This window comes from Netta rufina (assembly GCF_964035555.1).
Source record: "Netta rufina genome assembly, chromosome: 1".
NCBI classification, from domain to species: domain Eukaryota; kingdom Metazoa; phylum Chordata; class Aves; order Anseriformes; family Anatidae; genus Netta; species Netta rufina.
Window position 1 is genome coordinate 55126986 of NC_140123.1, and position 14965 is coordinate 55141950.

The window sequence follows — 14965 nt, forward strand, 5'->3', positions numbered from 1 at the left end:
GCAAGATGCCGAACTCAAAGTTAAAAACTAATTCTTGTGTCTGTTAGGAAAACGTGAAAGGGAAATGATAATCCCATGTAAAGTCTCATAATGGGCCTAGTGTTAAAAGAAAACAGACATTTCATTACCAGTTCTTCATATGTCTCTCTCCAATCTTGCCTTCTAGATCAAGACTCTGTCTGCTAGAGCTGCAGCTGCGTTTGTGCTTGCTAATGAGCACAATCTTCCCCTCCTAAAACATTTTGCAGATTTGCTACCTGGAATCTTGCAGGTAAGAAACCACACAAGTAAGTCTTTGCCGTTAGTGTGTCTGTGTTGACTGGATCCGAACAAATTACTGGTCTGCAAAGTTTTGTTACGTATGAATTTTTGAGGAGACCTGGATTGATGATATGTTAATCTGACATCAGTCACCAGCAAGATGGAAAACAGTAAGGAATTTTGTAAACACAAGCTAACTGACAGAATTTTAAGGAAAATAGTTCAATGCTGATCAGCTTAATGTTACCTAGATAAGAGTTAAAATTCTTTGTAAGATACTTAACTAAAACTAGTTTCTTAATTAGCCCTAGTATTGAGAAATACTTGAAATCTCAGGGTAGTCCATATTTAAAGTAGTCAATTAGGAAAATCATTTACGCACGATATGCCATACCTCTTCAGTTTAGAGGAAAGCATAGAGTTATTCTGCCAAAGATTTCTCAAACTAGGAACAGTCTGAATAAAATAATCTTTGCTGTTTGATAAATTGAACTAGCAAACAGAATGACTTTTTATGCTTCATATTGCGTCTGAGGCTGGGTTAGGTCCCTTTTAGGAGGGATACAGTTCAGCAAAAGTTGGTATTCTAATATAAGGTTGTTTACTTTTGGGGAGAACCCTATTGTAAACCAAACCAGAGACAGAAATTATTTGAGCTCTGGAGGAATGCTATTTCACAGTCCTGTTCCCTTTCTATATTAATAAAAAGATGGAAATAACTAAGTACCTGTGGTAAAAGCTGTAGTGAACTTCCTGTGTTTTTTTGAATTTGGCTGTTTAGGTTAAAGACAGCTTTCTTGCTGCAGATAGCATAGCAGGTTCTTGTTGATACTGTGAGCTATAAACATTGTTGATGCGTGTATTGTGGCAGCTGAAGCAAAGTTGTGCCAAGTTTACTGTCTTCTGTAAGTATTGGCATTCTGCTTGATCTTAAATGGAAGCCGAGAAGAATTTATTAAAATGATCTGAATGTTAACTGTGTACTAGTCCGTACAAGAAATGTATTTTGATATTGAGGTCACTATTTGGTGGTTAGTCTTTGTGTCACTTTGGCAATGGCAATTGTATTGTTCAAACGTTGTAACTGGCTGAGAGGACCTTGGCTACTGAGCACTGTATGAGTGGGAGCTAGGCAGGATTTGGGGTGGGCATGCCATTTGTCCTGATGTTCAGCAATTAAATAGTATGCTGTTTTTAGACTACAGACTAATAGCCCACTCTGTGATATAACTCAAAGCTACTATTTTAGGCTGTAAAAGCACATGCTAAACGCTGTGTTACAGCACTTGGCTTGTATTTTCAAGCTATTTTGCAACTGTAGAGCACAGAATTATGTTACAAAATCTGTCTTCTAAAATACTTATTGTGAGAAGGACTAGATTCTCTGGCTGTGGTAACACAAGATGGATATGAAAATCCAAGTTTATAAATAGGAGATGGGATGTGTTAGAATAGTGGTGAGTGACCTTTGGAGACAGTTGGATGCTTTTTTTGTTGCTGTTGAAGTTCATTTTGCTCAAGTATTGCAGTGGTTTAAAAAAATAAATTAATAAGCTAAAGTTAAAAATCTGACTTTGCAATTCAATCCTTCTAGTCAAATTCTCTAGCACTTAAAACTCTCAGAACTAATTGCTTAAACATGTATCCAAGGGACTTAACTCAGTGGTAGTTTAAAAAAAAATCAGGAGAGGCAAAATAAAACACAACCAACACCTGGAACTTCATCTGACTGTAGTTGTTCATGTTCAATACTACTAACAAGTGCATCTGCATTTGAGGTCTCAACTTGATATGTTTCTAAGAAGTTTAAACCACAAGTTCAGAAACCTAGCCTTGTTTTAATACAATGTCAAAGTTGTATTGGGTGTAGAGTCCAGAGTTTTAAAGAAACTTCCAGTAAATATGGAATATTTATAAATAAACTTCCACAGGACGAGTAATATCTACTAGCAAAGAAAATGCAAAGAGTTTTTTCAGAACAGTTTTTTTAAAAGATGTTGCTTCTGTGTTGAAAATGAAGTTGTGGGTTACTTGAGTGGCTTTATCAAAAGTATCAGATTCTAGATTAAAGTATTAAAAAATGCACCTAGCTATTCACTTAGAAAAAAGTTGCTACACTAGTAAGACATCTAATACTTTGTTAATGAGAATTCCTTTCAAAACCCAGAAGTGGGCTTAAAGACTGCTTTTTCTTTAGAGATTTGGGTTTTTGTGTCCTACTTTTAGAAGAGTTTTAAGCACCATCAAATAACTGTGTGATGTTTTGGTACTGGAGCATCAATTTGGTCACTTAAAAGTAAGCTTTAAATTACTTTACAGGATGTGGCTAGAGGATAGGAAAGATCCTTACAAAAAAACTTGATTTCTTTTTTTCCTTTCCTGTAGCTGAAGGCTGAAAGGTCTGCTTTAATTCAGTGGCTCTTCAGAGCTGTCCAGAAAAAAATGAGAAATTATTAAAACTCGAGATTCCTGGTGTTCTGAAGTTTAAGCTATTCAAAGCTGTTCTCACATAACAGTTAAAAACAAAAAAGGCTGATTTTGTTTCTCCTTCTGGGCAGAGTTCCTCTGAGGACTTGTTCTTTATTTAAAATGCTTTTTTGAGCATGTGCATGTCAAAGAATAGTGTGGGTTTTTTGCATGTTAGCACCCCTGATTTGTGACCTGAATGTTGCCTGAGTGTCTGTTATGTTAGATTTAAACTAATAATGACAAAAATTGATGGTATGTAACATTGTGAACCATAACTTCCTAACAGAAATCCTGTAGGTTTTGGACCCTGTATATGCTTCCTTGGTAATCTCAGTTATACGTTGTTTGCTTTTCATTTAATCCTGTCTTCATTTTATCTCTTTGTAGGCTGTAAATGATTCCTGCTACCAAAATGATGACTCTGTTCTCAAGTCCCTTGTAGAAATTGCAGATTCTGTTCCCAAGTATTTACGACCACATTTAGAACCTACGTTGCAACTAAGTCTGAGGGTAAAGCCAAGAATTCTTAAGTCACTTTTCTTTTTCTCCCCTTGAAACCTGCGTTCTAACCATTTGCTCTAATCTTCTGGATTGTAGTTGTGTGCAGATGCCAGTCTCAGTAACATGCAGCGTCAATTGGCACTTGAAGTAATTGTGACCTTGTCAGAAACTGCTGCTGCTATGCTGAGGAGGCATACAAACATTGTTGCACAAGCCAGTAAGTATTTTACTCATTTTATTTGGTGAAATAATTTGTCTTCCTTTATGGCATTAAACTGACTTTGCAGGTGTTCAAGTGGCAAAACCATATGTTTTTTTTTGCTGATGATGATAACTTTAAGTGACACCAAGTTGGGTTTTATTGAGGAGGAAACACTTCTTTTTTTTCCTGTTACGACTCTTCATGAATTAATCTGTGCTTATGCAGTCACCAGCAATTTGTATAAAATTACAGTGGACTCTTCATAAGGTGTTTCCAAAGAAAATACTACTCTCATGCTGCTGGCTTTGGAAATTTGTACTGTGTTTTAAAAAAAAAAAAAGGTTGATGCATTTAGTTCTGAAGTCCTACGTTTGAAGTTTGGTATGTAGGCCAGATATTCTGTGGTGCTGGCAACTGAAGACAGAAGGAATTCAGCACGCATGTTAAGCTTCAGTGTTGAGTTAAAGCTGTGAGTTTGAAAATCAAACGCTTGTATAAATACGTGGACTAATTAGTCCATTAAATATACAGGTTGTAAATTCTTTGTGCTTTTTTAATCATGGCTTATTATTTGAGATACTAAAAATAACTATTCTGGACAGGCCCAGCAGCAATGCTTTTAAATGGATGTGCATGCTGGTATTTCTCTGCCTTCTAAACCCTTCTTGTGAGCAGAATGGGGCAGTGACACACCAGTGTGGCCTGATGTTCAGGAAGAAGTTTCTCACCTGCACTGCCACACTTGTATGTGCCTAGATTCTTGCTTGTTTTCTGAAACTTCTGCCAAAAGACAACTTTTTTTCCTCCATTCATATGCTTGGGCTGGGGAAAGGTGTAGATGTCCAGATCTCTGAATCAATCATAAAACTTCTGTAGAAAAGTAAACTGGATGTGCTATGTGTATAGTTATAGAATTTCTTTTTAAATAACAGATTTTTTTAGGATATATTCTAAATTTGGTAATGTTTAGAATGCTGTATGTTCACTCCATTCTGTAGCTTGTTGAGAATATAAACTATTAAGAAATTAATATTAATATTGATGCTTGCTGAATGTCCCCCAAATCACTGCAAGTTTCTTATCTGGTCAGGCAGCATAGCTAAGTTTCATCCCGTTAGAACATATTACTTTTATATTGGGGAGGTAATTGGTGCTTAGGAATGAAACATTTGCATTAAGATACATTATTAGGATAAGGCACCATGTGGGAATGAAGTACTTTTGGTTTGCAACCCACTGTAAAATCACTGTAGTATTAAATGAATCACTAAGATAAGAAAAAAATTTGGCAGAGCTCATAAAGCAGTTATGTGCAGAGAATGATAAAGAGGTAGCCAAAAATGATAGCTTTTTGTCATGGTTTTGTGCTTTAGTTTAAAAGGCTTTGTTTTCATTCTATAGAAAGTTGATAAATTGGTTTTTCACAACTAGAATCAGGTAGGTCTTAGGCAAAACCATTGCCTTCTGTTGTTTTTGCTGGTTTAGGAGAAGTCATGTTCTGTTCACCGGTTCTCTGCTCAGAAATTCAACTTGGGTTCAGATTTTTCTCTTTGAGCTCAGTATTTAAGATAACAGCTTTTTATTGCTGCAGCTTTAATTTCTAGAGAAAGTGCCTAGCTTTGGCCCTAGTTTTTCCTCAGTCTCCAGGAAATGGCAAGTCATGGCATGCTCTGGCAGTAAACCAGGCTCAGTTGTTTCATCCTTAACTGCATTATAAACAAATAATCTATATACTGGCAATAGGTACATTTTGAGGGCCTGCTGGGTCAAGGTTGAAACTTCAATGCACAACCCTACATTAAAAAAAATAAAGTGTGTGTAAAGCTGTACACACCAGCAACCATATTCATATTAAATATCAAGACTAAACAACTAGCAAGCTTTTGCAGTGTCCAGATATGATAACTAATCAGCTTCGGGTGACAGTGTGTTCTTAGCCTGACTTGCAAGCAGTAATTAACACTGATGCAAGTTTTTAGAACTTTGTAGCAATGGTGGCAGATTGTGGTTGATTTCCATCCTTCAGATACGTGTCAATACATCGTTTTCATGTGCACTTAATGAGCATCTGTGTCTGAAACTTCTGGGCTATAATACATTTTTCTTGAGGATATTATATTCAGTGACTAGTATCTATATATAATTCTGACACATGGGCATCATACTAGAGCCTTGATAGAGTTCATTAAAGACTTTTTAAAAAGATTAAAAACTTTTCATTGTCCTGGATTTGAGTGTTCTGAAAACTTCTTACGAACTTTTTGCTGATGCAATTTGATGTGTAGACTTGTCTATCTGCTACAAGAAGAAGAGGTCTTTTTCTGTAATGATTTCTGAAGGGAGAGGACTTTATTTAGGCTTTTTTGAGAATATATTTTAAGAAAATAACCTGACTTTAAACTTATTTTTTCAGTTCCTCAAATGCTAGCAATGATGGTTGACTTAGAAGAAGATGAAGACTGGGCAAATGCAGATGAGCTTGAAGATGATGATTTTGACAGGTAATTGTGAAACTAGTTGTTTCAATATGCCTTCAAAGTTGCATAGCTTTTAAGTACAGGATGCAAATGACTGCAGTGCATTGCTTTTCTTTAATCAACTCTTCTAATTGTGTTCCCTCAATCATGAGCAGAATATAAGACTGTTCAGACACTGGAGACTAAAAATTTAAAAAGTAATATGAATTGATAATTTGAATAGAAAATTGATGTAGCAGATTTGGAATAACTGCACCTGGTTTCAAGAACAGTTTATGCGTACATTATTTAGGTACTGCTTAGCAAGTAAACTATTTCAGTATTTTCTTATTGCCATAATTTACATCTAGAAGTTGCATGTTGTCTTGCTTCCTGTTTTGCACTGTTGCATGTTGTCTTGCCTGCTGTTTTGCACTGTTCTAACTTTTCAGATTTCTGTTGTTTCTGTCACTGATGTCAGTTACTCACTTCAGAATTCACTGCTCTGAACCCTTTAAATTGAGGCTTATCCTGAAATGTGCTGGAACCAAAGCTGAAGGATACCAACCTTTTTAGTCACATGCAACCAATCTGTACATCATTTTCTAGCTCTTGAAACAGTGGTGATAAAAAGGTGCCTTAGTTTGGAAGGACACTAGATTGCATAGTGGAATTTCATACTGGATTCTATCTAGCTCAAAAAAAATGTTTTTGCTGTTTTAGATCTTGTCATAGCTAGCAGTAGCTTATCTCTTGTCTTAGGTAAGAAAGATTTGCTAAAAATGTCCACTATTTCTAACTTGTTCATTCCTGCGTGCTTTGTAGTTTGCTCCAACTTCTCCCTAGAATGACAGTGGTATGTCTACAGCATCCTCTTGTGTCTGCCCTTGTCCAAATACAGGAAGAAGCAGGAGAAAGCAGAAATATGTACAGTGAGATAATTATCTCCAAGCCTTTGTAATGACACTGGTGTTCCTTTACCGGGCTAGATGCTTTTTGCAACATCTGACATTTCCTTCAAAGCTCAAATGTAATTAGTGTTTCCAAACGGTTTGTGACAGAACACTAGAACTTCATCTGCACAAATGAGGAGAAAATCCTAAAGGAGGAGTAGTGAGGGGAAAATAACTTATATTGACATGTTTTTACTAGAGCCTCAATTGTAGCAATTATACAACTTGTCCTTCTCTGAAACAGCTTTCCGAACTTGCACAGTTTATGTATAGTAATTTTATATCTGATTCTGGAAATACCTACTGCTGTCATCTATATCTTTACCCCCCCCCCCCCCTCATAAATTAACAATCTAATGGGAAATCTTCATAGGAAGATGAGCACTAGAAAAGATGTTGATTTACTACTGAACATAGTAGCAACTTCTACTAGATACCAGGCATGCCAAGATGCTTGCAAAACCGATCCAAAGGAATTTATGGAAAAGATTGTTTAATCCTATACTTGAAATATTTTTTCTTTCCTCTGGACTATGGAATTGAAAGTGAACTGCCCTCCCCCACCTCCTCCCCTCTGACCCTTTTAGTTTGTTTCATTTCCACAACTTTTCAAGTTTTGCCATACAGTTAGAACTGTCAGACCACTGCATTCGGGTTTGTCAAGTATTTGTATCTCTATTCCCTTAAATTATAAGGGGAAATAGAATACTAGAAAATAAAGCTCAAAACCTTGTCAAATCTCTCAGGGTGTGGAAGTTTATTCAGATGGCCCGCTTTAGGCAGTTTAAGTGCTCTGAATCATCCCCTTGAGGCATGCCAATTTCTCTTTATTGTCAGCAGAGTAACTTCATTCTTCCCAGCCCAAGCTATGGATTCTAGTGTGAAATTCCTTCTCTTAACAAGTAGTGAGCAAAGATCTGGAAAAAAGTCAGGCTTAACAAATTTAGCCTAAAGGAGAAACTTAGCTCCTCTAGCGCTCAAAGCAATAGGAGAATTCAAGGCTTTGATGCAAAACACTGGAAATCAGCTCTGTGGTGATTGTGTACTTAGTTTAATCTTTCAGCACATTCACTCATGTTATTATGCATTTCCCACCACTCAAGTTCATCTTTGTGGAGAGCTGTCAATGAGCATGGTGTGCACGCAAACCTCTTCTCCTGCTGAGTCTTTCTAGCTATGTAAGACAGCTGGAATTTCTGTGCCGTCCAAGAAACTGGCTGATGATCATCAGGCCTTAGCCTACTTAGGGCGTGTTCAGATCTGACTAAGGGGGATGTGAGTCAGCCAACACCAAAGCATCAGGGAATATTTTAGCATTTCCAGGTTTTTTTGTTGCTCTGACTTCATGGAGCAGTGAAATTCTAAAGAAGGAAGACGCAAATCCAGCTTCCTCGTTCCCTGGCAAAAGTTTTGCAAATTTTGCAGGGAAGTGTGTGGTCATTTTTATAAGATAACACTACTTCCTCATATTGAATATTACGAATTAATGGTTAAAGGAAAGAACTCAACATCATTTCAGATGAATGTAGCCAATAATTTCAGTGAGTTTCCTCCAATCTAAACCTATATGCCCATGCTCAGTTGACTGGCTAGTGATGCTTCTGTTTGAACATGACTAATCTGAAGAAAAACATGCAATTTCATCAGTATCTTCGTGCAAACAGCTTTGTTCACAGCATGTGTATTTCTAGACTGCTTATGGTTTGAAATGAGACTTGGGGATTCAAGCATGACAGTTTAAAGACCTCTATTTCTGACCCAGATGGATGATACTTGAAAGAAGAGGGAGATTCATCCTTTTCTGAACCATTGTTCAGTTTTTCCATCAGCATGGGTGTCCAGAAGGTACTGTAATAACCTGGAGTTATTACAGTGCTAGTCATACCCAGACTGGAACAGTAGTTAGCTGTGTCCTGGAAACTCTATTCACTTTTCCGTAGGGATTAATTCAACTGGGTGGAACAAGTCACTTTACATGGGTAATGTTTGGCTCTTCTCAGTTCTGGAACTTGCTGCAAGTCAGAAATTCCTCACCTGGACTGGATGTTTTCTGCCTGAGTCATTGGCCAGGGGCTGTGGTACTGTAGTATTGATACTGCAGCCTTGCTGGGAAGTTCTTTTGCATGCTAAAGCTTGAATTCTGCTCATTCACTTGATTTATAGCAAGTCTGAACTGGTTTGTGTGTGTTCTGATGATTTACACAAAAAGATACTGGCCAGTATTTATTAATTCACTATAAATATAATGTATAGATTTTTAGGTATGTGCAACATTGCAAAATTCAGCGCTAGGAAGGTCCAGATTTCTCTGGTAATAGACGTGTTCAGTGGGCTAAAAATAGTAAATGTTAAGTGGAGGATAAATACTTTGTGGCTGAAGCATCCATTATGTATGTGCTTTTAGATTTGGGTATGCTTTATTTACTTATGGAGGCTCATGGATATCCACATGGCAAAAGTTTGAGACTAGAACTGCCAGAAAATACACTTTCCTGCGCTGTTGTACTGTTTGTTTTACTGCAGATGTCAAACCTTTTGATATTTTTGTAACTTATTTAGCAATGCAGTTGCTGGTGAGAGTGCACTGGACAGGATGGCGTGTGGCCTTGGAGGAAAGCTCGTTTTACCTATGATTAAAGAACATATTATGCAGATGCTTCAGAATCGTAAGTAACTGCAAGTTTTTATAATCCTAGCTTTTTCAGGAACTTTAATACCTCTTAAATGTTCCTGTTTATCTAAGCAATGCATTTTATACACTTCTAATTTCAGCAGCAGAAGCTATAAATGCTGTGAACTTGGAAATGTATTACTTTTCCTTAGACTGGGATTTGTTAAACTTATGTTCAGTGCATTAAATCTTCTTTTTCTGGATCCTGAACAGATGTCAAAACCAAAACATTACAGATTTTTAACCTCAGTCTATAAATCCTTTTCTTATTTTAGGGTATCCTCCTTCAATCAGTGTACAGTGGCCCACAATATCTTAAGTGTGCCTAAACTGCCACCTGTTGTTCTGTAGCTAGAAGCTTTTGTTTCTTTGGAACTGTTGCATTTTAGTGAACTTCTCATACATTGCAGTCCGTAGATAAGAATGTATTTCTGCACCCTACCCCTTGGAATTTCATGCATCAAAACACACAAGTCTGCAATAGACAGGCTCTACGTGCTTATGCCAATTTTCATATTTGTTTCATGAGGTGGTTACATAATGTTCTTATCAATTCCTTTGCATGCTTCTTTTCCTCTTACAAAGACCTGTAATGCTTGCTGAGGCAGTCGTTCAAAATAAATGTGTGTTTATTGCATACACTTTCGATTGACTTATGATTTGAGCCTTCAAAATAGAAGATGATGTGAAGATGATACTTCTGGGTGCTTCTTCTGTAATTTAATGTAAAACCCAGCCTGAAAAGGACGTATCCTATAGGATACAGACTGTAGGACTATTCAAGGTATCACCTGCAGAGTGTAGAAATTTATCAAGTCTGTTCAGAATGGTTTTCCAGTAAGGGAAGTTTTATGTTGTGAACAGATTAGTGTGACTCTTCTAATGTTATTAGGCTGTTCTGACACGGGGAAAAAAAAAGCTTCCCTGGTTAGCTCATTTAATAAAAACGCAATCCCCAGATGTTAGTACTATTTACATGCTTGTATCTCCAGTTTAAAAATCATTTTTTTGGGTATAGATTTGGCCTGGATTAGATACTCAGATTTTTGTGCATCACTGAAAGCATTGATAAGGAAAATCAAAAAGTATTTAACAAAAATTTGATGCATTAGTTTCCCTTCTTACCTATTCTTCCCCCATCACTTTTTTTAATTAGTCTTTGGGGTGCTCTGTGGTTTCCAAAATGAATAATAAATATTTTTTCAATCTTCTGTAGCTGACTGGAAATACAGGCACGCTGGCTTGATGGCGCTCTCAGCCATTGGAGAAGGTTGCCACCAACAGATGGAGGGAATTTTAAATGAGATAGTAAATTTCGTTTTGCTGTTCCTTCAGGATCCTGTGAGTCTAATACTTAATTATTTCAAAACATTTTCATTTCTGCTCTTATGACTACTACTTAACCATTTGAGGGTAATATTTTTTCAGCATCCAAGAGTGAGATATGCTGCTTGCAATGCTATCGGACAAATGGCAACTGACTTTGCACCTGGCTTTCAAAAGAAATTTCATGAGAAGGCAAGTAGTAGAACAGTACCAAAAAAAAGGTAAAATTTTGTCCCATCCAGAAACATGTTTTTCTAAAACTAAACATTTTCTTTTTCAGGTGATAGCAGCTCTTCTGCAAACCATGGAGGATCAAGGCAACCAGCGTGTTCAAGCCCATGCAGCTGCAGCACTCATAAACTTCACTGAAGACTGTCCCAAGTCACTGCTTATTCCGTATTTGGATAATCTAGTGAAACATCTTCATTCCACTATGGTGATAAAATTGCAAGAGGTATAATACACTGAACAAACGTAATCGCTCACATATGTAGAATAGCTGAACTATGACATCTGATGTAAACCAGTAGGTAGATCTGCTGGTGTTATAAGCTGACAAGAATGGGATACGTACAAGAGCACATTTTTAAGATTTTGGTGCTTTAAAAAGCATGCTATTTTAATGAAATATAACACCTTATTCTTCCTCTCTTCAAGTTGATACAGAAAGGCACTAAGCTAGTTTTGGAGCAAGTTGTGACTTCAATCGCATCGGTTGCAGATACAGCAGAGGAGAAGTTTGTTCCCTACTATGACTTATTTATGACTTCTTTAAAGCACATTGTTGAGAATGCTGTTCAGAAGGAGCTAAGACTTTTACGAGGAAAAACTATTGAATGCATCAGCCTAATTGGTCTTGCTGTTGGGAAAGAAAAGGTAAGATCTTATCTATTGTATTAATGTATTTTAAAACAGCTGTGTTTTTTTTGTGATGTTCGCTTTGAATTGACACGATTACTTGTTAAACATACAGTTATGTTGTTGCTGCTTTCCATGTTTGCATTCCTGTTTTATTCTGTGGTAATGGTCTTTCTGTTCAGATTCACAAATTCAGAAGTGAATCTTACAGAAATATATCAACTTAAGTTATTCTTGTTTTATTGGGCAATGTTGAAAATGTGTTTTCGTTTTGTTTTAAGAGGCATACTGGAGCATCTCGTTTAAGTGGGCTCATAATAGTGGTGAAAATCTATATAGTTAAAAGGAAGCTCAGCATAAGAATTTATTTGTTTTTACAGGCAGATTCCTTGAAAAGTTTGGATGTGCTTGTAATAGAACTGTAGAACTGGTAGTAGTAATTTGTCATGATGCTTGATGTATTTGGCAGGGTTTTTTTTTGTGTTGATACACTGGTTAAAATGCATATCTGTAAAAGTACCAATACAGTGAAGCTTAAGACTAGAATCACTTGGTGATGCTTCCAGGAAAAAAGGTTTTTACTTGTATCTTCATTTCAGTCTATTTCAAGGTTTAGCTTGTCTTGATAGTGTGTTGGACATAAACACTCCCTTAAATTGTTTGGTGTTAAGATTCAGGCAAGTACCTTTTTAATTTGCCTTCAACACCACTTTTTCCCACATCTAGTTTATGCAAGATGCATCGGATGTAATGCAGCTGTTGCTGAAGACACAGACAGACTTCAGTGATCTAGAAGATGATGATCCACAGGTATGTTAAAATTCTCTTCTATAGTGCATATCTTGTGGTTTATATTTAGTGTTCTTTGCAATATGATATTCCTTAAAGGGAGAAAAAAAAGTAGTTACAGCTTCAGGCTAACTGTTCATCACATCTTAGAAAACTTAATATTCACTGCCCTGAGAGGTCCTTAGAATCTTTCACAGAATTGTGTATAGGATGTCAGACTTCCAGGGATTATATTTCGTGAGGAGACTTCAGCATGTGAGCAATCATTCCCTATTAGCTACTACTTTATTTGGCATTGTATGACTTATTCACTTCCTGCTACCTTCTTATGAATAGTTCCACAAGTTTCATTAGGCAGCTGTCCAAAAGAGCAAAGAACTATTTTGACTTGTGCAACTGCTAAAAAGAAATCCACTTAAACCACAGTATTACAGTCTTGTGCTCAGTTTGCTATCTTCAGGGATGAGGTTCAGCAGCATCATTTAAATTCAGGAAATTATTCGTTTCAGAGAGAAATTCTTTTGATGACAGTCATGATTGCCTTACCAGTACATCTTATACTGCCATATTTTAACATGTATAGCATCTATGATAAGAGATACTGTCAATGCGTTGTTATGAATATAGTCTTGGGGGAGAGTTCTTTTGAAGTTTAATTTTTACATGGCTTGCATATTGAATTTGTTTTTCTTAGTCTTCTCTTTGAAATACATTTTATGCACTGCCAACATTCTCAAAAAAGAAGTCCTGTTGTATAATGTTCTTCTTTTATGATATCCTTTTAAATATGCATTAAAATAAAAAGTAGGACGTGAAAATTCTGACTGTATTCTTTCTTACAGATCTCTTACATGATCTCAGCATGGGCCAGGATGTGTAAAATTCTTGGAAAGGAATTTCAGCAGTACCTTCCTGTTGTAATGGGACCTTTAATGAAGACTGCATCCATTAAACCTGAAGTAGCTCTCTTAGACAGTAAGTTTTAAGCTAATGCTTGACTTGAAAAACACTGAAAGAAAAAGAAATGTAATATAATTTTAAGATTTTTTAATTCCTTTTTTTTTTTTTTTTTTTTTTTTAATAACAGCACAAGATATGGAGAATATGAGTGATGATGACGGTTGGGAATTTGTAAACTTAGGAGATCAACAGAGTTTTGGAATTAAAACTGCAGGCCTTGAAGAAAAAGCAACCGCTTGCCAGATGCTGGTGAGTAATAGGGTGGTCTTGGTGACCTATGTATTCCTGGACAATCAAGTCTTGAAACCAAAATCCGTAACAAATATTCTCTATGGTATTGAATTAAAGAGTTTTTTCTTTTTGGTGACAGTGAGTTTGGATTTCAGGCATTAATTATTCTGTTTACTTGATTAAAGGTATTGTTAGAGTTTCTGGTTGAATAGCAAGTGTTAGCAGAATTTTTACACAATTGAAGATGTTAAAGAATTTTACTTTTTTTTTTTTTTTTTTTTTTTTTTTTGCAAATACTGATGTTTCTGAATTGTTTTTATTAAAACATGCTTTAAGAGTGAGAAATTATGTTGCTATTAGGGTTTCTTAAACTGCCACAGTTGAGGGGGTAAGTAAGTAGATTATTGCATGTTAAATTCCAGTCTTTTAACTATCTTTCTTCCCATTCTGTAATTTAAAAATGTTAGTAAAGGTATTTTTTGTTAAAGGTGACACCTCAATATTTTATGTTTCAGGTTTGCTATGCAAAAGAGCTAAAGGAAGGGTTTGTGGAGTACACAGAACAAGTTGTGAAGCTGATGGTTCCCTTACTGAAGTTCTATTTCCACGATGATATCCTATTAATGAATTTGACTGTGAAAATGGAAACATATTTTGGAAGAATCAGTCTTGGTTACTATTGCGTAAATTAATTGAGAGTGTTAGTGTTAGAATATTCTGTTGCTTTATAGCAGATTTGGGAGAGGAAATGTTGGTTTACATATGCCTTTAGGAAACAAATTCTAGCTATCCCCCTAGTTTCTTTCAAGTAAGCTTATCTGTAACTTTGAAAGCAAACAGTACAGAAAGTGTTCTTTGTGTCAACAAACTGAGGCAACTTGAATAGCTTTTCTGTTTGAAATAGGCTTGAAACAACGTCTAAATAGCAAACAGTTTAATTTTTTTTATAATCTTAATATGTATGTAATTAACAAATTAAACGCATTAGAGTGTAATAAAAAATCAATTTCAAGTAGGAAACTAATGTCATTATGGTGAGTAGTGCTTGCATTCTAAGGCTTAATGTTGGCCTTGATCGTTTTATTTCCTTAATAATAAAACGTGTTCGAGTGGCAGCAGCAGAGTCGATGCCCCTCCTTCTTGAATGTGCTAGAGTTCGCGGGCCAGAGTACCTCACACAGATGTGGCACTTCATGTGTGATGCGCTCATCAAGGCGATTGGGACGGAACCAGATTCAGATGTTCTCTCAGAAATAATGCATTCTTTTGCAAAGGTAACTCTTTTCCT

At 36.2% G+C, this 14965-nt stretch overlaps 1 protein-coding gene across 1 annotated transcript in view; it reads left to right on the forward strand.

Annotated features, from left to right (window-relative positions):
* IPO5 (importin 5) overlaps positions 1-14965 on the forward strand; it is a 38710-nt gene that overhangs the window by 11959 nt on the left and 11786 nt on the right. The window contains exons 6-19 of the mRNA XM_084300959.1: positions 167-271; positions 3118-3240; positions 3328-3448; positions 5847-5934; positions 9402-9508; positions 10730-10854; positions 10942-11031; positions 11120-11293; positions 11497-11715; positions 12424-12507; positions 13329-13461; positions 13574-13695; positions 14193-14289; positions 14779-14951. Of these exons, the coding sequence (XP_084157085.1) occupies positions 167-271; positions 3118-3240; positions 3328-3448; positions 5847-5934; positions 9402-9508; positions 10730-10854; positions 10942-11031; positions 11120-11293; positions 11497-11715; positions 12424-12507; positions 13329-13461; positions 13574-13695; positions 14193-14289; positions 14779-14951 (1761 nt within the window). The remainder of the gene's footprint in view (positions 1-166; positions 272-3117; positions 3241-3327; positions 3449-5846; positions 5935-9401; positions 9509-10729; positions 10855-10941; positions 11032-11119; positions 11294-11496; positions 11716-12423; positions 12508-13328; positions 13462-13573; positions 13696-14192; positions 14290-14778; positions 14952-14965) is intronic.